This window comes from Giraffa tippelskirchi, chromosome 13 (assembly GCF_054371585.1).
Source record: "Giraffa tippelskirchi isolate mGirTip1 chromosome 13, T2T-mGirTip1v1.2.pri, whole genome shotgun sequence".
In the NCBI taxonomy this organism is placed as follows: Eukaryota; Metazoa; Chordata; class Mammalia; order Artiodactyla; family Giraffidae; genus Giraffa; species Giraffa tippelskirchi.
Window position 1 is genome coordinate 13,568,773 of NC_137287.1, and position 27,060 is coordinate 13,595,832.

General features: G+C 38.8%; 2 protein-coding genes across 12 annotated transcripts in view; both read right to left on the bottom strand.

Moving 5' to 3' along the window:
- The window catches only part of CALN1 (calneuron 1), a 693,518-nt gene that overhangs the window by 583,814 nt on the left and 82,644 nt on the right, over nucleotides 1-27,060 (bottom strand). For both annotated transcript variants that reach the window (XM_081558121.1, XM_081558116.1), the window contains exons 7-8: nucleotides 19,764-19,874; nucleotides 8,983-9,150 (exon numbers count right to left, since the gene is read on the bottom strand). The gene's annotated coding sequence lies outside the window, so the exon portion shown is untranslated. The remainder of the gene's footprint in view (nucleotides 1-8,982; nucleotides 9,151-19,763; nucleotides 19,875-27,060) is intronic.
- The window catches only part of LOC145532619 (S-adenosyl-L-methionine-dependent tRNA 4-demethylwyosine synthase TYW1), a 147,647-nt gene that overhangs the window by 11,990 nt on the left and 108,597 nt on the right, over nucleotides 1-27,060 (bottom strand). For all 10 annotated transcript variants that reach the window (XM_081558074.1, XM_081558065.1, XM_081558068.1 and 7 more), the window contains 2 exons: nucleotides 19,764-19,874; nucleotides 8,983-9,150 (listed from right to left, as the gene is read on the bottom strand). In XM_081558074.1, coding sequence (XP_081414200.1) covers nucleotides 8,983-9,150; nucleotides 19,764-19,874 — 279 coding nt within the window. The remainder of the gene's footprint in view (nucleotides 1-8,982; nucleotides 9,151-19,763; nucleotides 19,875-27,060) is intronic.

Here is a 27,060-nt window from a genome sequence, read left to right on the forward strand (position 1 = left end):
TGATTTCTAACACCATTCTCCAAGAAAAGGAGCCACAGCTCCTGAGAAAAATGGCAGACTCTGGGAATGAGGCAGGAAATATACAAGATGAGCCTGGAAGTTTCCTGAAGTACCAGAAAGGAAAGTGATCAAAATGAACAAACCCCACCCCCCTGCACACCACCCCACACACACACACATATTAATGGGGATAAAAGAAACACTGGAACCAACTAAAAGAACTCCTAGTGGCCAAAGCTAGAACAATGTGGGCAAAAGTAATAAAGCTGAATTGGATAACAACCCAAAGTTATAAAATAAGTACCCATGAGTCTACAGTGATATAAAAATGATTGAATAAATTAATAAATAGGAAGAAGAGACAAACCTATATAGAAGAATTCCAAATAATTTGTGCATATATTTAACTTTCACTCCTTTGATACAGGCTGAATATAGGCTTCCTTTCAAAGGAGAGAGGGGAAAGAATAGTTTTCCTACAGACAAGGAGAGGCAAGAATAATTTTACAGTGGAGAAACCTCACAAACACTACCACAGCTTGCGGATCAAGGTCAAAATCAAGGGAGCTTGACATGATGTGACGAAAATGGCACTTTACTTCTGTGATCTTCCTCCTAAAAACCTACAATGCAAGTCTTATGAGAAAAACACTGGACACATTTCAGTAGTGGTGCATCCTGCAAAATACTCATGAGTACTCCTTAAAATTGCCACAGTCATCAAATTAAAGAAAGTCTGAGAAACTGCCATAGCCAAGGGGTACATAAAGAAACATGACAACTAAATGTAATGTGTTATCCTGGATGGGATCCTAGGACAGAAGGACATTAGGTAAAACCTAAGAAAATCTAAACTATGGACTTCAGTTAATAATAATGTATCAGTATCAGTTCACTGATTGTAATACATGTGTTCTATACCAATATATGATGTTAATAATAGGCAAATTCAGGGTATATAATAGCTCTCTGTGCTATCTTCTCAATTTTTCTGTAAATCTCAAACTACTAAAATATAAAGTCTGTTTTTTAAACAATTAAGAATTAGTTTTAAAGCAATGCTATGTAGATTCTGCAAGCCGTGCATACAACCCACCACTTGGTTTTCACAGGCAGAGATCCACTCTAATGGGGTATTGCCAATATGTTCAAAGAAATTCAGTTTCTGAACTAAAATGATCAAAGTGTATTGGACTCATCATGGTCTTACTAGTTTGCACACTGACAGGATCATATTTACATTTAAGTTGGGAGGCTGGAAACCCAGAAACAGAAGGCTGACTGTGCCTGCTTATTCCAGCTGAGCCCTCCTGATCCTTCCAAAGCACACAGCCGGGCTGACCCTCCTCTTGCCAATGATCTCCTGTGGGGAATTGTAGTACTCTCTGTGTCTCTCCAGCTCAACCTTGGAACTAGCATATGCTGACGTATTGATCTTAATGTGAGTCTTCTTTATCTTTCCTTTGTTCAAAGTCAGAGACATTCACTCAACTTTATGAAGTACCCACCTATTCTTCCACCTACTTTAAGAAGCTACTTCTTATCAATAGCAGAAACTCCTTTATGTTTAGCCTAAACATTGCTTCTAAATGATAAAACTGTTCTATAAAAATACTAAAAAGCAATCATCCATTTAAAAAATTCCACTACTAGAATTAAAAAAAAAAATGCTTTGCATGTAGTGGAACATATGGCAGTGACAAGATCACTGCCCTGCAAATGACCACAGAGTATCCTGGGAATGGACAGGGTACAAATTATAATAGACTCTCAAGAGGCTATTTCATGTTGTGAAAATCTTACAAATTTAATGCAGGATCTTGAAAGGTCATCTATTTACAGTTAAATCAGTGCTTGGGATCACTCTAGATTTTTTCTTTTTTTTAAAGGATTCACCTTACATTTTGAGCTTTCCTGGCTCAGAGAGAATTTCAAATTTTTGAAATTGGTAAAGAAAGAAATGCTGCACTTTCTGGCAATGTTCTTATTTTTACTAGCCAACTTTACTAGAACCAGAAAAGTACAGTAGAGTAGGCAGGAGAGACTTTCAAAACTACGAATGGGCATCAATTTCCTGCTGCAGGAAAAAAAAAAATGGTAAATGGAAAACAACTGGATTTAAAAACTAGCAGGTTACTGATGACCCATGAAATAGCAAACTCGGTAGAATAAGTACTCACTGAATGACAGAGTGAGTAAATAAATGATAAGGAAGAAGGGAAACAGGTATCGAAATTAGCAAGGAAGATGGGACAGTATCTCTGATTTCAGAAGGCAAGATGATGAATAAGGAGAGAAGATGAAGGTAGAGTTTGCTAATTCACTAAACAAACACTAAGAACCTAGAATGTATCAGGTACTCTAGGAAGTACTGGGAATGACAGTCCTTGTGTTCAGGAACCTTGGCTTCTTAGAGAAAACAGCCTTATAGATGTGCACACAGCTCTGAAAGAAGTGGTCCCCAAGGTTTGTTTTATAGTTTTAAAGAGCAGAAGTTCACCAGGTGAAGTGAGATAAGGAGAGGAGGTCTAGCAGTAGAGAAACCTCAGTTGGGCAAACACATAAGAGGAAGGAAATAATATGGCAGTGCCTTGTCAAGGCCCCAGGAGTGGGCATGAAATGAAGCTGAAAGGACTTGATTGTAAAGGCCATTTAAATCAAATAAATGTTTAGGCTTCTCTCTTGCACACTCTGTAAGATGTCACGTGTTTCAAAACTACAGGAGAGAAATAATAAACTGGGAGTTGGCAGCATAAACAATGAGGATGTTGAACAGTCAGTGCCCACTCTAAATTATTTGTAGCCTAAATGATCTGTTTTGTGGATTTTGTTTTTGTCTTTTTTTCCATTTCTTTCCTTTGTTTGTCTTTTGGTTATAGCTCTGCTTTTAGCACCCTTAAAAAGGCATTCATCTGTAAATTGCTAGCCTAGTTATTAAATGGGATTTGATGGGATCTGATTAGGATTAGAAAAAGATCTTTTCATACAAGTTTCAGAAAAAAATCTTCCAGTAACACAGCAGACACAGCTGGGTGACACTGGGTGACACACACTGGGTGACACTTTAAAGATAAGAAAAGAAAATGAGTTACATGGAAATAATCTAATAACAAATAGTGCCAGGTGTACTGGTATTACTATCCACTGGGGAGATAGTAAAATAACAAGTATAAATGTCAAAACTGTGTAGTCATAAGACTTCTGGCTCCAGATGAGAACCGTATTTCTGCAGCTAAAACCCCTAGATATTACATATAAAACAAATAAAAGAAGATTCTGAAAGGTGAAGATAAGAAGGCAGATTGGCTAGGGTTATAAAATTAATCGTATTTCTACAGAATTCAATGAACATGTGCAACTGAAATTAAAAACATAATACCATTTATAATTTCTAAAACAGAAAAATACTTAGGTATAAATCTAAGGGCTTCCCTGATAGCTCATTTGGCAAAGAATCCACCTGCAATGCAGGAGACCACAGTTTGATTCCTGGGCCGGGAAGATCTGCTGAAGAAGGAATATACTACCCACTCCAGAATTCTTGGGCTTCCCTTGTGGTTCAGCTGGTAAAGAATCTGCCTGCAATGTGGAGAACCTGGGTTCGATCCCAGGGTTGGGAAGATTCCCTGGAGAAGGGAAAGGCTACCCACTCCAGTATTCTGGCCTGGAGAATTACATGGACTGTATAGTCCGTGGGGTTGCAAAAAGTCGGACACGACTGAGCAACTTTCACTTTCTTTTCATAAATCTAACAAAGTACAGGACTTATATGCTAAAAACTATAAAATGATTTTTAACAAAATCAAAGATCTAAGTAGACAGACCAATCATGTTCATGATGTAAATAATTAAGATCCAATGAGATCACGACAAACCCGTTAGAACAGATAACCTAAAAAATGACAATACTAGGTGCTGGTTAGGATGCAAAGAAACTGGATTTTTCATGCATGGCTGGCAGAAATGTAAAATAGTATTTTGCTGTTGTTTAGTTACTAAATTGTGTCCTAATCTTATGACTTCATGGACTCTAGCCCGCCAGGCTCCTCTGCCCACGGGATTTCCCAGGCAAGAGTACTGGAGTGGGTTATCATTTCCTTCTCCAGGGCATCTTCCCAACCCAGGGATCGAACCTGCATCTCCTGCTAACCAGACAGATTCTTTACCACCGAGCCACTTGGGAAACCAGTAAAATAATATACAGCCAGTCTATAAAATAGTTTGACTTTTTTTTTTTTTAAGAAAACCTACAACATACACTTACTACGTGACCTAGAAATTACATTCCTGTGCATTTAGCCCTGAGAAACAAAAACTTATGTCTACACAAAAACCTGTACAAGAATGTTCAAAGCAGCTTAAATGGTAACAGCCCCAAACAGGGAAAAACCTTTAACAGTTAAATGGTTAAACAAACCATGGTACATCGTCCTTACCATGGAATATTACTCAGCAATAAAAAGGAATAAACTATTAACATGTGCAATGAGTCACATGGAACTCAAGGGTATTATGATGAGTGAAAAATGTTGATCTCAAAAAGTCACATTTTCATGATTTTATTTATATGTGATTCCCAAGATCATAAAATTATAAAGATAGAAAACAGGTTAGTGATTGACAGAGCTTACAGGTAGTTGGGGATGGAGGGTAGGCTGGACTCAAAAGGGGTATAAGGATCTTTGTGGCAACAGACTAGTTTTGTAACTTGATTGTGATGGTGATTAGATGAGTCTACATGTGATAAAATGGCAAAGAGCTACACACAACACAAATGAAGGTGTTGAAAACTAGTGAAATCGGAATAGGGTTTGCTGATTGTATTCATGTCTATTTCCTGGTTGGTTGTTGTCTGTTTCCTGGTTGCGACAATGTCCTATAGCCATGAAAGATGTTTGTATCACTGGGGAAAAGCAGGTAACAGGTACATGAGAGTTTCTGGACTATTTTTGCAGTTCTCCATGAATCTGTAATCATTTCAAAGTAAAAGGACATGATATTGTGATCTCTCCTCTGGCTGTCTTCTGGTCTAACAGTAAAACAACAGCAATGCATCTGCAGCTTATCCTCCTGTTTTGAAGCCCTGGGATTATGAGCAGAAACAGAGCAATCTCCCGAGAAAATTGGGAATGATAAACAGTTGATGATTCTGACCTTTCTGGTTTCAAGTGACCCTTCCCAGCTTGTAAGTCAAAAGAAAGAGCCACTCCAACAAGTGTGAGAAGTGGCGACTTCATAAGAAGTTGTATTTTCATCTCTTACACTAGGCACTACTGTAAGAACAGAGAATAGGAAGTGACTGGAAAATTATGAGGTCTGCACACTTCAATACCAACAATGTAAACGAAAAGAAGCACCAAAAAATACATAATGGGGACTAATCCAAATGAGATTTCTATTTCCCTTTGGATGGGTATCTGTATTGTTTCCTTAGAGTGGTGGCTCGCAAAACGTGAATGCAGACTACTCACCAGACTATTTTAAATTCTGGAAGGAAGAGCAGTGATACTGGGTAGCTGCTGGTTATCATGTCAACTAGTAGCTTGAGAGAGTTCACAGTTTCAACCTTAGGTTATGCTATGTTTCTTTCAATTATGTCTTAATAGATGGAACTGCTAGCTCTTTCTTTCAACTTATGGTTCTTGTGGAGAAGCTACTGAGGCACTCGAGAAGCATGAAGGAGAAAGTGTGAGAGCTCTGTGCTGGGGCACGGACACCGCAGGGTGAGCACACTGGAGTTCTCACCTTGACCACCTCCCTCACTGACCACGCTTTCTAGGCACAAGTTGTTGACTCCATCGTCTGATATCTATGTTCTACTGGAACTGCTTGCTGATGCTGCAGTCAACTTATCCACTCCCTACCCTAGGTCCCAGAACAAACCAATAAAAAGCAATATGCAAACAGTACGACCTCAGTGAAGGTCACCGTCGCTATCACCCAGGTACCCAAGTCAGAAACCAGAGGGTCACACTTGACTCCGCCGACTCTTTAATGTAATAGCCTCATTCAGTACTTTCCCAAGACCACCTCCTCCCCACTCTCCCCCTTCACACCAATTTCAGACCCTCAGCATTTAGCCCTCAGACTGCTGGGCTTTCACAATCCTTTTTAATTGGTTTCTCTGTCTTGCTATTCATCCTCTATAATGTTGCTAGAGAAATTTTTCTGCAACTCCAATCTGATTGTGTCACTCCCCTTCTTAAAACTCTTTGGTGCCTGCCCACGCCATATGGAAAAAAGCACATTTAGGATACCATTCAACGCCATCAGTGATCTTGCCCCTGCCAAATCACCCCTGCTCCTTTTAGCCCTTCTCTTGATCTCCTGCCACACCAAACTGCTTTGGAGTTGTTCCAATGTACCAGGGCTCCACACTTCCTCATGGACCACATCTTGGCCATCATTTAAGATCCAGTCAAACAGCAACGCCTCTGTGAAATCTCTCCTGATAGTACCATAGTCTCAAGTATGCTCTCCTTTGTGCTCCATTCTAATCTTTCATCATTGATCTGAAATAATTTGGGGGCATTTATTTGTTTAGATGTTTGTCTTTTTTTGGTAGACCATTCTTGAAGGCAGGGATCTTTTTTTTTAAACTCATCTTTATGTCAGCACAGTGCCTGACACACCTGGATATTCAACACACATTAAAGAAAATAATGAAGGTCAATCTCAGATACTCTCTTCTGTCTGGAGTGTACTTTGTACCTACTATGTCTGTTGTTGCATTTATCACATTCGATTTCAGTAATTTGCTTGGCCATCTTCTGAGGGCTCCCTGGGGATAGGCGCAGGCCAATAAAAGCATCAGTAACAACTACTATTTAGGAACTGCTGATTTTATTTTAGGTTCCCTTCTGAGTACTTCAAATATATTAACTTTAATCTTGATGATAACATCTAAAGTCAGTATTATTAGTGTCAGTTTCGAGATGAAGTTTAGAGAGGCTTAATTGGGTGGAGGAGAGAAGAAAACAATCAGGCAATATAGGACAGCAGTTCAAAATAATTACGTACAGAATGCATGTTAATAGTAATCTTTAGTACATCCACTAAAAGAATAGAAAAAGTATACAATTCCTAGCCTACCTGGACCAAAACTAAGACCTACTATGGCTGAGAAAAGCAAAAAAGTGCAGAAAGGGAAGGAAGAGGGGTTCCAAAAGAAGTTGGAGAGGCAGACAGAGACTGATCACACAGGATGCTGGGGGCCACATTACAGGATTTTGATTTTCATACTAAAAGCAATGGGAGGTCAATCAAAGGCAGCAAGAGATTTACATTCTACAAAGACTTCTTTGGCTATGGTCTGAAGACCAGACTTAAGGGAGGAAGAGAGAACTTTGCCACCATTGTCAGGACTATTTCCAAGGCACTGCCCCTCCAATCAAGTACTTTTTTTAAAGGTACTATCTTACTTGAAAAAGAAACAGTGATTAAAAAGCTAGAAAATAAAATTCTGTTTTGTGGCTTTAATTTTTTAAGATTTACTTTGTAAGTTAATTGTCTTTGCAGCTACTTTAATGAACATTTCAATACTAGGCAGCTTTTATTCCTTTGTTCCCTGATGCTCCCAGAACACATTCTTCTGTCTAAATATTTAAGTTTGACAGATCATTAGGTCAGATATATATAATCTCACTGCGACTAAGACATGAGGGCCTTTTAACCTCCTGTTTGTTTGAGCCTAGATCAAGTGACATTTTAATTGAGCGCTTCTAATATTATTAAATATCATTAACCTATGAAGCTGTTCTGGAAGCCACTTAAGTTGTGGGGAGGAAAAAGTGAGACTCATGTTTGAATTAATGAAGCCTGACTTGACTCGCATAAAAAACATTTTTATAAGAAAAGGTAAGCCCATTCTTTATTATCTTTTTGGTATATTGTGATATAATTCACAAACCATAAAATTCAACTTTTAAAATATACAATTCAGTGGGTTTTCATACAGCCACAAAGTTGTGCAACCAACACCACTATGTAATTCCAGAGTATTTTCAACACCCAAAAAGAAATCTCATACCTATTAGCAGTCACTTTCCGACCTGCACACCCCCCAGCCCCCATCAACCACTAAACCACGTTCTGACTCTAAGGATTGATCTGTCTGGACATTTCATATAAACAGAATCATATATCATGTGGCCTTTTGTGTCCATTCTGCATCCAGAATAATGTTTTCAAGGTTCAACCATGTCCACTTTTTTAAAAAAGGAGAGTATGAGCAGAAAACTAAGCAGAGGAGTTAAATGAGCCTCTATGTATACATCAGTTAGCCTCAAAACTTCTCACCTAATACCATTTTGAATCAAACCCAAGACACTATATTATTTCTGTATAAATATTTCAGTAAGGGCATATCAGTATGATTGCTACTCTAACACTGGACTTCTGATTCGGTACTTTTTTCTTTTTAAGAGCCTACCTCTACCAAAAACTGAATTTTTCCTTTGCTAGGCATCATTTACTTTAAAAAATACATTAAATTTAGGTACTTTTTCTGTGTACTAAAAACACTAAAGAGGAAAAAGGAAAACCAAAACCCCAGAAACATTCTTCTGAGGCCAGGATTCAAAGTGATCTAAAATTTGATAAACACCTCAATATTTCTTCTGACAGTCAAAAACCATCATATGAGGGTGGTTTACTATTTTAGGTTTCCCTTGTCGTTCTGGGTAAAAGACTAGAGGTTATTACAAGGGTGTTTTGTTTTGTTTCTCAGGATGCGCCAATTACAAGCCAGAAGGCACTTCAAGTGCCTGAGTGAGGGCTGAAAATGAAGCAATCTCACACAGAAAAGAGGGTTTATGAGTCCAACAGACAGAATTCAGGGTTTTCTTAAAGTTCATTATAGGAAAGGTAGCAAATAAGTAGAATTTCACTATAATAAGGTGAGGGGAAAAATAAAGAGAGAAGAGAAGAAGGGAGCAAGAAGGACAAGGGTGATGGGAGAACGCATACCTGAGCTGTTCTTACCTTCTTGTGAGCTATTAGAAGACAGTTGGAATGCTCGTGTTCACAAGCGATTTCATAGTCGGGGATCAGATCCACCAACTCACAGACAAAGCGCACCACCTCCTCGTGCCAGGGCACGTTGGCCATGGTAAGACTGCTCGCCGAACTCTCTCCACAGTAGGTGACACCCTGTGGAAACAGAGACAGTTACAGGCCTACTCAAATGTCACAGAGTAAGAGCTTCAGGCCCAGAAAGGCTTCTAGAGGTCACCCAACAAACCAATCCAGGGCTTCCCTGGTGGCTCAGACGGTAAAGGATCTGCCTGCAATGCAGGAGACCCGGGTTCAATCCCTGGGTTGGGGAGATCCCTTGGAGAAGGGAATGTCTACCCACTCCAGTATTCTTGCGTGGAGAATTCCATGGACAGAGGAGCTGGGCGGGCTACAGTCCATCGGACATGACTGAGCGACTAACACACTTTCAAACCAATCCAAGCCAATCCAATCCATATTTTAAAGTGAAGAAAAAGTAATACAAAGATGATAAAATTTGCTTAGAAGCTCATACAAGTAGCAAGTGACAAAGATAGCATTGGAGCTGCCAGGCCAAGGCTCTCTGCGCTCTGACAAAGCTGGGGGCTTGGGTACTTGTGCTTTGTGCTACATCGGCATCTGCACAATCTACTCACATAATACTTTTCAACCGATAGTGTACTTTTCCAATCAGATTCACTCATGCAGTATAAGAGATTGACTGTCATGGGATTATAATAATGGAGGCATAGCTGACACCCACCAAAATTCAATGAATAATTTATTGACTGGGGAAATAAGATGAGCTCCCAGTTTCTAGTAAAGTTTAGATTTGAGGTTGGTAAGAAAGTGAAAGTCGCTCAGTTGTGTCCAACTCTTTGCGACCCCATGGACGGTACATCTCATGGAATTCTCCAGGCCAGACTACTGGAGTGGATAGCCATTCCCTTTTCCAGGGGATCTTCCCAACTCAGGGATTGAACCCAGGTCTCCCACATTGCAGGCGGATTCTTTACCAGCTGAACCACAAGAGAAGCCCAAGAATACTGGAGTGGGTAGCCTATCCCTTCTCCAGCAGATCTTCCCAACCCAAGAATCAAACCAGGGTCTCCTGCATTGCAGGCAGATTCTTTACCAACCGAGCTATCAGGGAAACCTGAGGCTGGTAAACTTTCTGTAATGGGCCAGATAAGGATTCCTTTCAAATTATCCTCTAAAGAGATCACTTTGTAATATATTTTGTATGTGGATGTGTATTGGGTTGGCCAAAGAGTTTGTTCAAGTTTTTCATATGTTGTTATGGGAAAACACGAACAAACTTTTTGGCCAATCCAATATAAACACAGAATCATGTAAAACGAAAATATATTTGTAGAAATACACACACACACACACATATATACATGTAGATATATACATGTATCTACCCCTACAGTTCAGTTCAGTAGCTCAGTCGTGTCCGACTCTTTGCAACCCCATGAATTGCAGCACGCCAGGCCTCTCTGTCCATCACCAACTCCCGGAGTCTACCCAAACCCATGTCCATCGAGTCGGTGATGCCATCCAACTATCTCATGCTCTGTCGTCCCCTTCTCCTCCTGCCCCCAATCCTTCCCAGTATTAGGGTCTTTTCCAATGAGTCAACTCTTCGCATGAGGTGGCCAAAGTATTGGAGTTACAGCTTCAACATCAGTCCTTCCAATGAACACCCAGGATTGATCTCCTTTAGGATGGATTGATTGGATCTCCTTGCAGTCCAAGGGACTCTCAAGAGTCTTCTCCAACACCACAGTTCAAGAGCATCAATTCTGCGGCGCTCAGCTTTCTTCACCGTCCAACTCTCACATCCATACATGACCACTGGAAAAACCATAGTCTTGACTAGATGGACTTTTGTTGGCAAAGTAACGTCTCTGCTTTTAAATATGCTACCTAGGTTGGCCATAACCTTCCTTCCAAGGAGTAAGCGTCTTTTAATTTCATGGCTGCAATCACCATCAGCAGTGATTCTGGAGCCCCAAAAAATAAAGTCTGACACTGTTTCCCCATCTATTTCCCATGAAGTGATGGGACCAGATGCCATGATCTTAGTTTTCTGAACGTTGAGCTATAAGCCAACTTTTTCACTCTCCTCTCTCACTTTCATCAAGAGGCTCTTTAGTTCTTTACTTTCTGCCATAAGAGTGGTGTCATCTGCATATCTGAGGTTATTGATATTTCCCCCGGCAATCTTGATTCCAGCTTGTATTTCTTCCAGCCCAGCGTTTCTCATGATGTACTCTGCATATAAGTTAAATAAGCAGGATGACAATATACAGCCTTGACGTACTCCTTTTCCTATTTGGAACCAGTCTGTTGTTCCATGCCCTGTTCTAACTGTTGCTTTCTGACCTGCATACAGGTTTTTCAAGAGACAGGTCAAATGGTCTGGTATTCTGATTCTCTCATTCAGTACAAACGCATTAAGATAAATTGGTTTTTAACTCTTTTGAATTCTACCTGACAGCCCAAGCATCTAAGACCCAAAAGTTCTATAACTAATTTCTTTAACTGGTAAGTTACACAGTGATAAGTGATTAATGACTAATTTTCAATAATAAGGAATATCTTAACTTTGTAGGCTCTCTAAATACCTAAGAAATCAAACTTACTTGAAAGAAAAGATTTGAATAGTCTAGATATGCTGCTACTAAGTAGAGAAAACTAAAATAAAAAAAGATGCTCTCTCTGAGACACGCATATATGCACAGACTGGAGGGGATAGAATGACATTACATGAAAAGCTCACAATGAGCAAAGCAGAGTGATCGTGACCCCACAGATGGCCGAGCTGGGAGGGGGCCAAAAACTCAGATGAGTTCTGCAGAACCCTCCTCTCCAGATGGCTGTTCAAAGACTACTGTACTCTAAGCTGAGATAACCTTTGCTGAACATAAACTAGATGCAACTCAGCTTAATTACAATAAACTAGAGATTCTTCTCTATTCGCCCAATGATTTACAGAATTCATTAAACTGAGTTTGGGTTTTAGCTGAATAAAAAAAGCAAACAATAGTTTTAAAAATCTTTAAGAAAGCGTAGTTGAAAAACTGTACTGAACTTGCCCAAATGTATTAAAAACACACAAAAATGATTTATTCATAAGTCAAATTAGCCATAAATATGAACTTTATTTCACTTTAAAAACTGTTTATGATGGGCGAATTATATGAATAACCAAGCAGATAGTGGCTAATTCAGAGGAATTTATTTTTAATATTTACCCTAATTCACTGAAGCAGAGGTTTTAGGTAAGATCTTATATCCATGACAATGGTTTTGGAAAATAGTTTAATTGATTTAGCCATGCCGCTAGTGTAGTGGCTATCATGCAAGATTCCCAGGTGGCGCAGATTATGCTTTGTACTTAGGCTTTCCTTGAGATTCAGCTGGTAAAGAATCATCTGCAATGCAGGAGACCTTGGTTCGATTCCTGGGTCAGGAAGATCCCCTGCAGAAGGGATAGGTTACCCACTCCAGTACAAAATCCTCAGAGATGGGCAGTATGGGTTACTTCCTGAGCCAACTACAGAGCCCGAGCCTTCATCATGACACAACTACAACAGGTAGAAACCGGCCCCAGTGAACTGGGGCCTTCCCTGGTGGCTCAGATGGTAAAGAATCCACCTGTAATGCAGGAGACCTGGGTCCGATCCCTGGGTTGGGAAGATCCCCTGGAGGAGGGCATGGCAACCCACTCCAGTATTCTTGCCTGGAGAATCCCATGGACAGAGGAGCCTGGTGGGGCTACAACACATGGGGTTGCAAAGAGTCGGACACAACTGTGTGACAAAGCACAGCACCCACCAGTGAGCTGGTCTCCAGCAGCTGCCCATCGGGTGTGCCCCACTCTGCACCGGCTACTTCACTTCACGCCACACTCCTGTCTACTGATGACCCGCCTGGACCTGATTCTTGATCACACTTGCCCCTGAACTGTCTCAAAATGTTTCATTTTCCCTCATACCACAGCTCTCTGCCTCCTTCTCCCACCAACGCGACCCCACCCCATTTATCACCAGCATCGCACTCTTTCCTCACAACTTTGAAAAAACAATGTCCTTAAGAAAACATACGGGAACAACGCAACAGCTGAAAGCACTCACTCCAGATAACTGCGGGCTGAGGAGGGACAGGCAGACCCAAAGAAAGTTCCCGAGGAGCAGGACCATTTACGTGTCTTCATATTTGTGGTGAAAAGCACAACCCACACCATTACATGCGGAGAAGGAAATGGCGACCCACTCTAGTATTCTTGCCTGGAGAATCCCAAGGACAGAGAAGCCTGGTGAGCTACAGTTCATGGGGTCGCAAAGAGTCGGACATGACTAAGTGACTAACACACAAACACACACACACACACACCATTACATTAAACTGGTGTCTTCTGGAGGGACCACTCTGCTCGAGGAGATGGGGGCCACCAGATCTCTTTTTACAGGCTGCTTAGAAAGTTCACCTGGGGATTCAAAGTCTATGGGAAGAGCAGTATTTTGGCTCTTGAAATTCTGATTATACTGACTGGGTATCAAAAGGCTCCTGATATTATTCTTTTGTCCCTGATCATTTGAGGACAGAAGAAATGTTGTTTTCATGACTTTTTGCAGCAATACATGTCACTCTTTTAAAAATGCTTCAATCACTGCCCCACCCCCAACACCAGCCCAAATTTCTCAGCATAGCACCCGAGGCCTTCTGACTAGACTCAGCATCCAGTCTTTCCCCAGCTAAATTCTCCACCATTTCTTTGATCTTCACCCAGGAACCCCCATCCCATCTAATCCTAAATTTATCATGTCTTGTGCATATCTTTTATCAGATAATGGGCTTATAAAGATGTGTCTAAATCCTGAGCTCTAAAAGGGTAGAAACTGTACCTTGTTCTTCTCTGTACCCTCAACCAAGCTGTTCTAAGATCAAGTCCCACATTTCTTCCATGACGTTAGACTTCATAACTCTTTTCTAATACAAAATTTCCTTCATATTTTTCATGACTTTTCTGCTCTTTAAGGATTATGAACCAACTGAAATCACTGCTCAGGTATTGCCGCATACTTGAACAACTAACAGTTGTAAGGAATCTGACCAATATTCCTCACGTTTGCGTGCAGAAAGAGGGCGAGGTATGCTAAGTCATTTGTTTTGCAAGGTGCAGTGCTAGGCACAGAATACAAAGACAGTACTTCATTTACAAAATGGATTGTGCTATGAAAGCTTCTCAATAAGGCAGATGTTTGCAACGCCGAACACATTTTCTTAAGCAAGTAAGCAAATAACGATGGTTAAGTTTCTCAGGCTAGCAAATAGAGGCCCATTTAAGCCTAATGAACCCAAAATGCATGATAACTTACAGGGACTGGGACAGAGAGATGTTTTATGAGACTAAAAGTGAAAGTAAAGAGAAAATCAATACAATAAGCAGCTTCTATTGATTCATTTTTAATAATATGCTTGATGGAAAGTGATCTAAGCAGTTACTGAACCCAGGCATATGTTACCCCCTTGAATTCTCAACCAAAGCTATTAAATTGAAATTATTAGTCTAACTTTAATACTGACGACATTTAGGCTCAATGAAGGTAAGTAATCTGTCCCAAGTGACATCAGCACCTTTTAGGAATACAGCAAAGTTCACACATCTTCCCCACTGGAGACTATGAGAGACACTGCTACACCCTCCACATTCACACACGCATCCAGGAAATCCAGGGAAAGGATATGAATGGTATCTGAGAGCCCCAGGTATATCACTATCCCAGGGTCATCTTGTATCATCAGTTTCACATCTTTGGGGCATTCATGTGATCTTGAGGTATTAACACTCTTTTTGAAGGTTAGACCCTGGGAGACTTTTTTTTCACCAAGAGATAGGTAAGGAATGGGCTTCCCTGGTAGCTCAGACGGTAATCTGCCTGCCAATGCAGGAGATGCAGGTTCAATCCCTGTGTCAGGAAGATACTTTGGAGAAGGAATGGTTACCCACTCCAGTATTCTTGCCTGGAAAATCCCATGAACAGAGGAGGCTGGCAGGCTACAATCCGCAGGGTCACAAAAAGTTGGATACAATTGTGCGACTAACACTCACTTCACTGGTAAGAGATAAACCTCCAGGCGCCACTCTGTGTCAGCGTGTGAATTTTTTCCTCATTTGTCCGTTCACTAGAGGTCAAAGGGCCTAGTCTTCTGCCTTCACACCCACATCCTGTCTCTACTGGAGCTGTGGAGTGAGTACCACGGGGCAGTCTCCCTTCTTCCAGCCCCTAAGGAATTCCCTTACAAATCAGACAGATTGACAGTTCTCTCAAAAGTATGTTTACCATAATGCTTACTTCTAAAAGCTTGTTTTTGGAGGAAGCTGAGGTTATCTTAAGCTGCCATACTGCTGGCTCTTACTAGTTGTTTTTTGGAGTGGGTTTATTGTTATTATTTTTAAAACTCTTCCATTTTAGAAAAATTTAACTTGAATTAATAAGAAAACATAACAAAAATTTGCCTTTTCAGACATGAAATAGTTGAACCCTGCTTAACAGGAAAGCAGGCCTTCTCCATTTACTGATTTTGCTTCAATCATGGGAATTATAAAAAGTAATGCATGCTCACTGCAACAATTCACACAACACAGAAATATGAAAAGTAAAACAAGCCTTTCCTTCCCCTTCTCCCAAATAGAACAGTTAACAGTGTGATATGTATCCTTCCATACTTTCCTTATATAAATGTATCTAAACATATACTGTGAAAATTTACTCAAACAATAATTATTCTATTAACTTGCTTTGCTTCTTGATAATATACTATCTTCTGTAAACATTCCTTTTCCTACTTGAGTCAAAAGAAACATATTTCATTGACTTGCTGGACAAATGAGAGATGAATTTAATAAACCATGTGATCTAATCCTCAAAGGCCCAGGTACCTGAGGGCCTTCCCTGGTGGTGGTCCAGTGGTTGAGAATTCGCCCTGCAATGCAAGGGACACCAGTTCAATCCCTAGTCCGGGAAGATCCCACATGCCATGGGGCAACTGAGCCCACATGTCACAGCTACTGAAGTCTTTGGGCCTAGAGCCCGGGCTCCACAACAAGAGAAGCTACCACAATGAGAAGCCCTTGCGCTGTAACTAGAGAGCAGCACTCACCGCAACTGGAGAAAGCCCGCGCACAGCAACAAAGACCCAGCACAGCCAAAAATCAATCCAGCAATAAAATTGTTTTTAAAAAAAAGTCCAGGTACTTGATATTACAGAGTCAAGTGACCATCACATACTTTCTCCTGGTACAACACAAACTGTTTTCTGTTACCCTATATTTTATAACTTCAATATGACATTTTACATCATGATTAGATTGCACACTTCACCAAGAATTTTTCCATTAAAAAAAAAAATCTCTCCAAGTAGCTCATTTTACTTCTGTAGATGTGGCCTTGCTCAGTAAGACATCCATTTCCCAAACAGCATGTCCAAATTTAGGCACAAAATCTGTACCTATGGTGCTTTGACGAGGCCTGGCACGTGGAGAGAGCACAGAAATATTTGTTAAAGGCAGGGATAAAACAGTAAAATGGAAATCTTGTTTGAAAGAAACTATGTCATTATAACATCTTAGCTACAGGCAAGAAGGCTTCATCTATTTCCGAGTTACAGTAACAGTTTGTCCAAATACAAAATGCCCATCAGAGAATTACACTGTTTACAAAGTAGTCATCTTTCATTAAAAAATAATTCTGGTTGATTCTTTTCAGATTATAAAATATATCGTTCATTACAGAAAACATGATTGCAAAGAAAGAAGGAAGGAGAAAAAAAGGTGATGGTGTGATCCAGTCAAGTTACTTAATAATAGAGGTTTTACTGCAATATAATTTGAAGCAACAGTCTTTAATAGCTAAGTCATAAATTAAACTACCACTAATCTTGACATTGGCAAGGTTTTGTTAAGCCAAGGCATATATTTAAGATGTAGTTTGTATTTTTGCATCATTAGAGTTCTTGCCAAGAGGAGCCTTTTGAAATTAAGAACAACTTTAAAAGTGTCTTTGACCTGACTAGAAATTGCTACACACTCAGACAGCAATATTTCATCTGCTCCAACCTCCCCATCCCTCCAGAAGACAGTCATATAGAACGCTGAACTTACTAAAAGACAACTCTAAAACTGAAATATCCTTTGGTATGACAGAGTGCACCCAGCTTCATAAACATGAACTGAAAAGTAGCGCTCTGAAAGACTAGGTGAATTTTCTGGTCACTTCCTCTCATTTTTGCATATTCTTAGTCGTCCATGAAAGCCTAGCACATTATCTGCCTCTTAATATTCTACAGCTTTAACTACTTACTATCTCATGCTGATGACTTCCAAGTCATTATTGCCAGGCTTGTCTCATCTCCAGGACTCCAGGCTTATATAACCTGTGGCTTATTTGAACCTACCCTTAGATATTTAAAAGCTATCTCAAATTACTCAGGCTGACACAAACTCATGAAATCGCTCCCCAAATCAGCCTCCCTTCTCAACTGGTCTTTTCCATATCAGCAAACTGTTCCACATCCACATGGTTGCTTAAGCCAAAAACCCAGGTATTTTGATTCCTTTTGTTCTGTCATTCCCTACATCATCTAACAAGTTCAGTTGGATCTACTTTCAAAATTTATCACGAAAGCACCCACTCCTCTCCAACTATATCACCAAAGACCTTCCCCAAGCCATCACACCTCTTGCTTGGCAAAAGTTTTGTTACTGGTCTACCTATCTCTACTACTGCCCTTGTAACCAACTCACGGCAACAGCAGGGTGATCTTTTAAAATCATAAATCAGATCTCATCACTCTCTAGCTTTTAAAATCCTTTCCAAGTACGCCAAGTATAAAAAAAGTTCTATCATTAACCTTAGTATAAAATCTGATTTTCTCATCCTTGTGTGAAAGGCCTAACAAAATCTGGCCCCAGCCCGCTTCTCTGATTCATCTTGTACCACAGCCAACTCCAACCACCCCAGAGGTCACAAAAGCCCTCTTGCAGACTGTGTCATCTGCCCAGAATGCTCTGACCCCAAGCCTTTGAATATTGTGTTGCTTCTTCCTACTCAGGTATCAATTTTTAAAAAAAGAGTCATCTCCTCAAAAAACCTTCCTGCTTACGCAATTTAAAACAGCCAACCACAATATCTAGCAAAACAGCATATACATGTATCCTCTCACACATCAATCCACTTACAGTATCTATTCCAAAGTAACACTGGCAAAAATATGACATTAAATGCCTCCTGCTGGAAATCGTCATCAATGAAATAGTCTTGAAATGCACACACACACACTCACACTCACACACACACACACACTTGATCAATCTTCTCTTGATCTAACTACCAACCCACGGAAAGTATATGGGGCAGAGGAATATATAATAGGGCAAAATCTAAAATTTAAATATGGGGAACTAACCAGTACAAATGACCCATTTTTTCCAACAAAATAAATTACTAGGGGAACAAAAAACCCATGGAAGCAGAACTAATAGATTAAAAGAAATTACAGACAGAAATAATCCAATTCTAACCCTTATTTGGATCTAGATTTTCAAATAACCAAGACAGTTGGTTTAAGAGGATATGATGTATATACACACAATGGAATATTACTCAGGCATAAAAAAGAATGAAATTTTACCATTTGCAGCAACACAGATCATCTAGAGAATATCATACTACGTGAAGTAAGTCAAAAAAAGACAAATGTTACAGGGTATCATTTATGTGAGGAATCTTGAAAAGAATACAAATGAATCTACATACAAAATAGAAACAGACTCACAGACATAGAAAACAAATTTAGTTATTACCAAAGGGGAAAGGGAAGAGGGGAAGAGTAAATTAGGAGTATGGGATTAATAGATAAACACTATTATATATAAAATAGACAAGCAACAAGGATTTACTATATAGCACAGGGAACTATATTCAATATCTTATAATAACCTATAATAAAAAATAACCTGAAAAAAATATATATAACTGAATTACTTTGCTGTATACATGAAACTAATATAATATTGCAAATCAACTCTATTTCAACTAAAAAAATACTGTTAAAATAACTGGTCGAGTTTGAAACCTTATATGCCCCAAAACTTAAGAAATTACTATTAAAACTATTCAGTTGTAACAATAGTATTCTGAATAAATGTTTAAAGTGAGTGCATATCTTTTAAAAATACACACTGAAACAGCTATAGGTAATGGTATAATGTGAGGATTTGCTTGAAAATAATAGGTAAGGGTAGGAAAATGGGTAGGAGTACAGTTGAAACATGAGTTGGTAATTTTTGAAGCTGGGTAATGGATGAATGGGGGTTCATTACATCAGTCTCTCTACTTCTGTATATATTTGAAGTTTTCCATAGCAAAGGTTTATTTAAAAGTCAAACAATTACTCACTATAACAGTGTTCTAATTCTCAGCATATTAAAGTTACTATGTAGTGGACAGTACATTTATTTTCTGTTGACAGTCTATGGTTCGCTAAAACACAAGCTTTGTGTATGTGAGAGCAAATGCTTGGTCTTTAGTGTTCTTATCCCCAATGGCTAGAACAGTGCCAGTATCTTGATTAATATTTTTGCATGAATAAATCAAACATCCAGACCTCATGTAGTGTTTTAGAAGGTTGTAACTCCACCATGGACAGTAAAGCGCTAGGGGAAGTGTGCCCAGCACTGGCCGGCAGGGGCTTACCTTCACCTCGATGAAGTCAGGGTTCCCAAGGGACACCAGCTCGGCATAGGCCTGGAGCTCATCCACGTTCCATGCTTTCACTAGAGTCAGTCTGTAGACAGTACGTTGTTGCTAAAAGACAGGAAAAGACAACTTTGTTTTTATCACCTTGGAAGATCTTCAAATTTCTTCAACCCACAGAAAACCCAGGCAAGGTGAAATCCAGTATGAACTTCTAAAAATTGAAGTTTACACTTTGTAGAAAGATGAAAAAATCGTAAACAATATCATAAGACTCCCAGAAGCCTTATAGGCACAAATATTGGCATATTTCTCTTCTCTCACTAACAGTATCTAACACTAGATAAGTGCTAGTTGCTCAGTCATGTCTGACTCTGCAACCCCATAGACTGTAGCCCGCCAGGCTCCTCTGTCCATGGGATTCTCCAGAAAGAATACTGGAGTGGGTAGCCATTATTCCCTTCTCCAGGGGATTTCCTGACTCAGGGATTGAACCTGGGTCTCCTGCCTTGCAGGCAGATTCTTTACTGTCTGAGTCATTAACACTAGATAAGATACCCAAAAGTTTCTTAACAAATACACTGAATTCCATTTGGTCAGAAATAGTAAATTGACTAAATAGTTTTAGACTGTCAAAAATGAATTCAAATAACCTTCAGGTTCTCCATTATCAATCACTCAAACTATTTATGATAAGGATTTTTAATTTACACTCTTCCTCTTTCCTGCTTTCTTATTATTTAATGATCCCTAGATGGCAGAAAAGGCACATCGATGAAGTGTCAATATTGCCATTTGTTTGTCTATCATGTAAAAAAAAAGGTACTAATTTTCTGAAAAGCAACTAGACAACAGTCATGCAAGTCTTTAAAAACTTTATACCCTTTGACTTTCCCTTCCAGGACCCTAGACAAACTGTTAAAAGTTCAAGGACTAACTCAAACATCTCAAAACAACATGATTAATGATAGTTTAAAATCTACAAGAGTGGGGGCAGAACCAATGACTTGTCTATAATGAGTAGAATACGGCAAAGGTGATTGGTGCCTGTGGTTATGTGCGCATGATTGCATCCATTTGGAGCAAGTTCCTGGGCAGTATCCATGCTGCTAAATCTCAAACCATGCTTTAGGTAGCAAGGCTCATTATACTCAAGAGAAAGACAAAGTGAGATGAGAGCTGAAAAGAATGATACCAATCTCTACATGCTCCCCAATGTCCACAAGATACAATTCCCAAGATATGGAAGCAACTTAAATGTCCACCAAAAGATGAATGGATAAAGATGAGGTATATATAAACAACAGAATATTACTCAGCCATAAAAAATAATGAAACTTTGCCATTTGGAACACCATGGTTGGACTTGGAGGAGATTATGCTAAGTGAAATAAGGCAATCAGAGAAAGACACTGAATGATATCACTTGTATGTGCAATCTAAAAAAAATACAACAAACCAGTGAATATAACAAAACAGAAACGGATATAGAGAATAAATTAGTGGTTACCAGTGGGGAGAGGAAAAGGTGGGGAGGGAGATAGAGGTAGGGGATTAAGAGATATAAAACTATTATGTATAAAATAATCCACAAGGATATACTGCATAGCACAGGGCCATATAGCCAATATTTTATAATAACTATAAATGGAGTATAATCTTTTTGCAAATTGCTATATTGTACACCTGAAACTTACGTACTATTGCACATCAACTATACTTCAATTAAAAGAATACCAATCTCTCCCTCTACTTTTGCTTATATCTGAAGATAACCAAGAGATGAAGAGATGAATTATCATTAGGCGGCCATTTTAGAAAATGCACTCAATACTTATTTTTAAGTATATATAAAGCATGAAAAGACACACATCTTCCAGATTCCCTTTACATAGCTAGAATTCACCCAATGCCAAAACCTAACAAAAATGGTAGAGAACTGCAGGCCAATCTCACTTGTATTTATACATGCAAAAATCTTACTGAAATTTTAGCAAATGAAATTCAGCATTATGTTAAAAATTCTAGAAAAGGAGAGATGATTCAATATTAGTGAAGTCACTTAGTCATGCCTGACTCTTTGCAACCCATGGACTTTAGCCCACCAGGATCCTCTGTCCACGGAATTCTCCAGGCAAGAACACTGGAGTGGGTTGCCATTTCCTTCTCCAGGGGATCTTCCTGACCCAGTAATCGAACCTAGGTCTGCTGTATTGCAGGCAGATTCTTTACCATCTGAGCCACCAGGGAAGCCCATTCAGTATTAGGTTATGTATTAATATTAATATAATTCATCACATTAATATTGTGACACAGAAAAATCAATCAGTCATCTTATAGATATAAAGTCCATCTCTGATTTTAAAACAAAACAGAATTAACAACTGAAAAACCATTTGGTAAACTCAAAAATTAAAAAACATACCATTAACATAAAGAAAACACCCTCGAGTCAACAGTCCATGTCATTCTCATAGATGTAAAAAACAGAGGTATTTCCATTTAATCAAACTAATAGCAGAATGTCCACTCTATTATCCTTATAAACACTTTTCTGAAAGTTAAAATCAAAGCAATAAGGCAAGAACAAGGCTAATTGAATAGTATATAAAAAAAAAAAGTACTTGCAAATGATATAGTTGGCTTCCTGGAAACCTAAAAAAATCAACTAAAAATCAGATTAAGTCAAATTGGCCAGTGACCAAATAAAAATCGAAAAATGAACAGCTTTCCTAGCATAGATTGGTAGGATAGATGTGGACTCTGAAAGTGAAAGTTGGTCCGGCTCTTTGCGACTCCATGGACTATACTGTCCATAGAATTCTCCAGGCCAGAATACTGGAGTGGGTAGCCTTTCCCTTCTCCGGGGGATCTTCCCAACCCAGGAATCAAACCCAGGTCTCCCACATTGCAGGCGGATTCTTTACCAGCTGAGCCACAAAGGAAGTCCAAGAATACTGGAGTGGGTAGCCTATCCCTTCTCTAGCGGATCTTCCTGACCCAGGAATCAAACTGGGGTCTCCTGCATTGTAGGCAGGTTCTTTACCAACTGAGCTATCAGGGAAGCCAGGCCAGACTGAATCCCAGACCACATACTAGCCATCTTTAACTCTCTGACTCAGTTCCTCCCTGTGTAAAATGCAGGTTTTGCACAGGACTTCAAGTGTTCATCTATATAATGCTTGGGCTTCCCTGGTGGCTCAGCTGGTAAAGAATCCACCTGCAATGCAGGAGACTTGGGTTTGATCCCTGGGTTAGGAAGATGCCCTGGAGAAGGGAATGGCTACCCACTCCAGTATACTCACCCAAAGAATATAGCCCATGGGGTCGCAAAGAGTCGAACACAACTGAACGACTTTCACTACTACATAATGCTTAGAACCATGCTTCAGCAGTGAGTCATAATATGTATTAGCTTTATATGCCATATATATGCTACATATATACTATATATACATATATCTATATAGCATATACATATATATTACAAAACACAAATTCTACTTTACAAAATACAACTATAAAATACTTGATGATTATTTATGAAGTAATATGGATAGTGAAAAAAGTAAACTTTTCTGAGACCATAACAAAAAACTAGTCTACATGGAAAGCCACGACCGATTTCTAAATATAATATAATTCCAATGGGAGTTAAAAATTCTTTTCAACAAATAAACTAGCAATGATACCAACAAAAACAACAGCAGGAGTTGGCAAGGAGTCAGCCCTTACTATGTGCCAGCTGTTGTTGTGTTTAGTATCTTAGCAAAGATTCCAATATTTGTCTCTTCGTTGCAACAAATCTTATAAAATAGGTTTATTATCTTCATATTATAGATATGAAATTGAGGCTCAGGGCTGCTGAATAAATTTCCCAAAGTTACACAGCTGGAAAGCAGCAGAGCTTGGATATGAACCCAAGTAGAATGAATCCAAGGTAGATTTTCTCTCTCATTGCTAAACCTTCTCAAATTGTGAAATAAATCATGCAAAGAGAAATGTACATAAAACACAAATGTATCACCCAAGGGATTAACACAAAGAAATATCCATTGCCCGCCCAGCACCATCCATTCCCTTCATCCTAAAGCTATCTGATATTCTGACTTCAACATTTAGACTTGTGCCTATGTTTGAAATGTATATACAAAGAACCATATATTCTTTTGTGTCTTGCTTCTCTCATACAACATGGTGTTTATACAGTTCATCCATATTGCTGTATGTTGGGATCTGCTCATTTTGTTATCTAACATTCTATTGTATGAGTATACAATAATTCATTCAGCCATATTCCCACTGATATACATCTAGATTATTTCCACCTTTTAGCTGCTATAAAACAATGCTGCAAATTTATGGTTCCTAGGGGTGGGGGGGGGGAGATAAATTGGAAGATTGGGATTGATGTATACACAACACTACATATAAAATAGTAACTAATAAGGACCTACTGTATAGCACAGGGATCTCTCTACTCAATACTCTATAATGGCCTATGTGGGAAAAGAAATATATAAATATATATACAATATAAATTTTATATATTCATATTTTATATTAAATATAATAAATATATATAAATTAAATATAAACATATTTTATATTTTTTCTATATTTATATAGAAAAATATTTTAAATATGATATATATAAAACTGATTCACTTTGCTGTACACTTGAAAATAACCTAACACTGTAAATCAACTATACTCCAATAAAAATTAAAAGAAAAACAATGCTGTTATCTCTCATAACACTGGAGTTGAGCTTTTTCTGCTTTAGGGAATTTTATGAAATGCTATTATGACACATATTCTTCTATGTCTGCTTCTTTCACTGAATTTCATTCACTGAATTTGATGGTGACACTGGCTTTAGATACATTTTTACTGCTGTTTAGTACTCCAGGATACGAAAATATTAACTACTAGTGAAAGTTGTTGGTTGGTTGGTTGTTTTCCCAGCATGGTCTCTTACAAAACATCATTGCAAAGAGTGTTACTGTACCTGACTCCTGATAGACACGTTTCCTTGATGTTCCTAAGAGTGGAAATGTTGGATCACAGGAAATGCAGGTATTTTGCCAGACTGGTTTTCAAGGTCATTTCACCACATACCCACCCGCAGTGGATCAGAGTCCCAGCTGCTTCTCATCTTCAACAACTCTTGTTGGTAGTGTTTTAAAACTTGAGCCATTTCTGTGCTGTTCTATTTTGTATCTGTTTGTTTACTGATGAAGTTGAGTATGTTTTTGGCCATTCTGATCTCTACTTTTGTGAAGTATTTGTTCGAGTGTCTTGAATATTTCTCTATGGGGATAATGGTCTTTTTACTACCGGGTTTTTCAAATTCTTTATATATCCTGGCTATAAGAACTCTGTTATAATTATATCAGAAATATTTTCATCTGCTTTAAGGCTTTCCTTTTTACTTTCTGCATATCTTTTGATCAACAGAAGTAACTGATTTTGGTACATTTACCTTTTATCTATAGCATACTAATGTTCAGATGATTAAAGACAAAGAAAAGCACTACTATGGGGTTACAAAAAAAGGAATGTCATTAGATTTTATTTCAAATGATCAGATTCACATTCTGGGTTTCACTGTGTCTGCAGGCAGCCTGCTCAATGAGACAGTTTTGAGACTTTAAAGTCTGTGTAAAATTAGTTAAAGCAGTTCCTAAAGAATATAGAAGAAAGTGGAGTTATACTCCAGTTAGATCAAATTAAAACAAAAACTGAGTACACATGATGCTTGAGAGGTGAGAGCTGGAATTGCCTTTGCAAAGGACATACTTAACACTTTATATCATCCTTTTAGATTAAATTAAAAAAAAAACAGGAGAGAGAGAGGGAAAATTGGAGTACAAATTGGATTGTAGTAATTTAATTCGAATAAAAAATATTTTTTCCCCAGTTTGGGGATTTAGTTAGTAAATTTAATTTGTATAGGTTCTAGATTGGTTATTACTGCAGGATTTTCTGAATGTGTCATATTATCCAGTAGGAGACATGGGTGGTGTAATATTGGGTCGGTCAAAAGGTACATTCAGGTGTTTTCGTTATATCTTACGGAAAAACCCAATGAATCTTTTGGCCAACCCAATACTATGGATGCTGAAGCTGAAACTCCAATATTTTGGCCACCTCATGCGAAGAACTGACTCATTGGAAAAGATCCTGATGCTGAGAAAGATTGAAGGCAGGAGGAGAAGGGGTCGATAGAAGATAAGATGGCTGGATGGCATCATCAACTTGATGAACATGAGTTTGAGCAAGCTCTGGGAGTTGGTGATGGACAGGGAAGCCTGGCGTGCTGCAGTCCATGGAGTCGCAAAGAGTCAGACACGAATGAGCGACTAAACTGAACTGAATACTGTGGAATATAAAAATGAAGATGAAAAGTATCCAATTAGGCAAAAAGTTTAGCTACTTTCTGTTCAAGCTACAATGTGATTTGTGAAATGTCACAATGTGAGTTGTAAAAAAAAAAAAAAAGTCAAGTAGTTGGTACATTATAATTTCATGTATTTCTGGGGTTTTTTAATCATTAAATTTATTCATTTTTAATTGAAGGATAATTGTTCTACAATATTGTGTTGGTTTCTGCCAAACCTCAACATGACATGTAATTGTTTAATTTAAGAGTCTAAGATTCTTTTCCCCTAGTGGTGAAAACAGACACAAAAATGGGGGGTGGGGTGATCTGAAAGTTACATCACAACAAATGTGCAGCTGGGCTGTGCAGCGAGAGACCCAGACGCTCACCTATAGCCTTGAGGTCAGATCTTTGTGACAGATTTTAAATTTGAGTTTCAACTGATGTTTCTTAAAGGGAAGCAATACATGGACTGAAAAGACATGAAGTGAAAATTGAGGTTGAAATTCCAAAGGTAAATGTTAAATGCTTATCAAAGGCAACTGTGTGGGGAGGGGGGAGGCAGGTGGTATAAAGAATCAAGTACAAAGTAGAAAAAGCCTAAGTGAAGAAAAGAGGGAAAAAGTATAAAATGAGGAAAAGAGTACACAGTAGCAATGAAGCTACTGAACCCCTGAGTCAACTGTGTGAGCTTAGGTGTGCTCTCTGCCCCTCTGTAAAATAGGAAGAGTAACAGTATCTGTATCTCATAGTATTGTTGTTAAATTAGAAGAACTAAAACAAAGAACCTAGAACACAGCCCCGCAGAAAGAAAACTATGAATAAATTTCAGCTACCACCACCACCAGCAGTTACACATATTCATTCATTTGATCACACAGATATCAACTCAACCAACAGTTACCAGGTGTT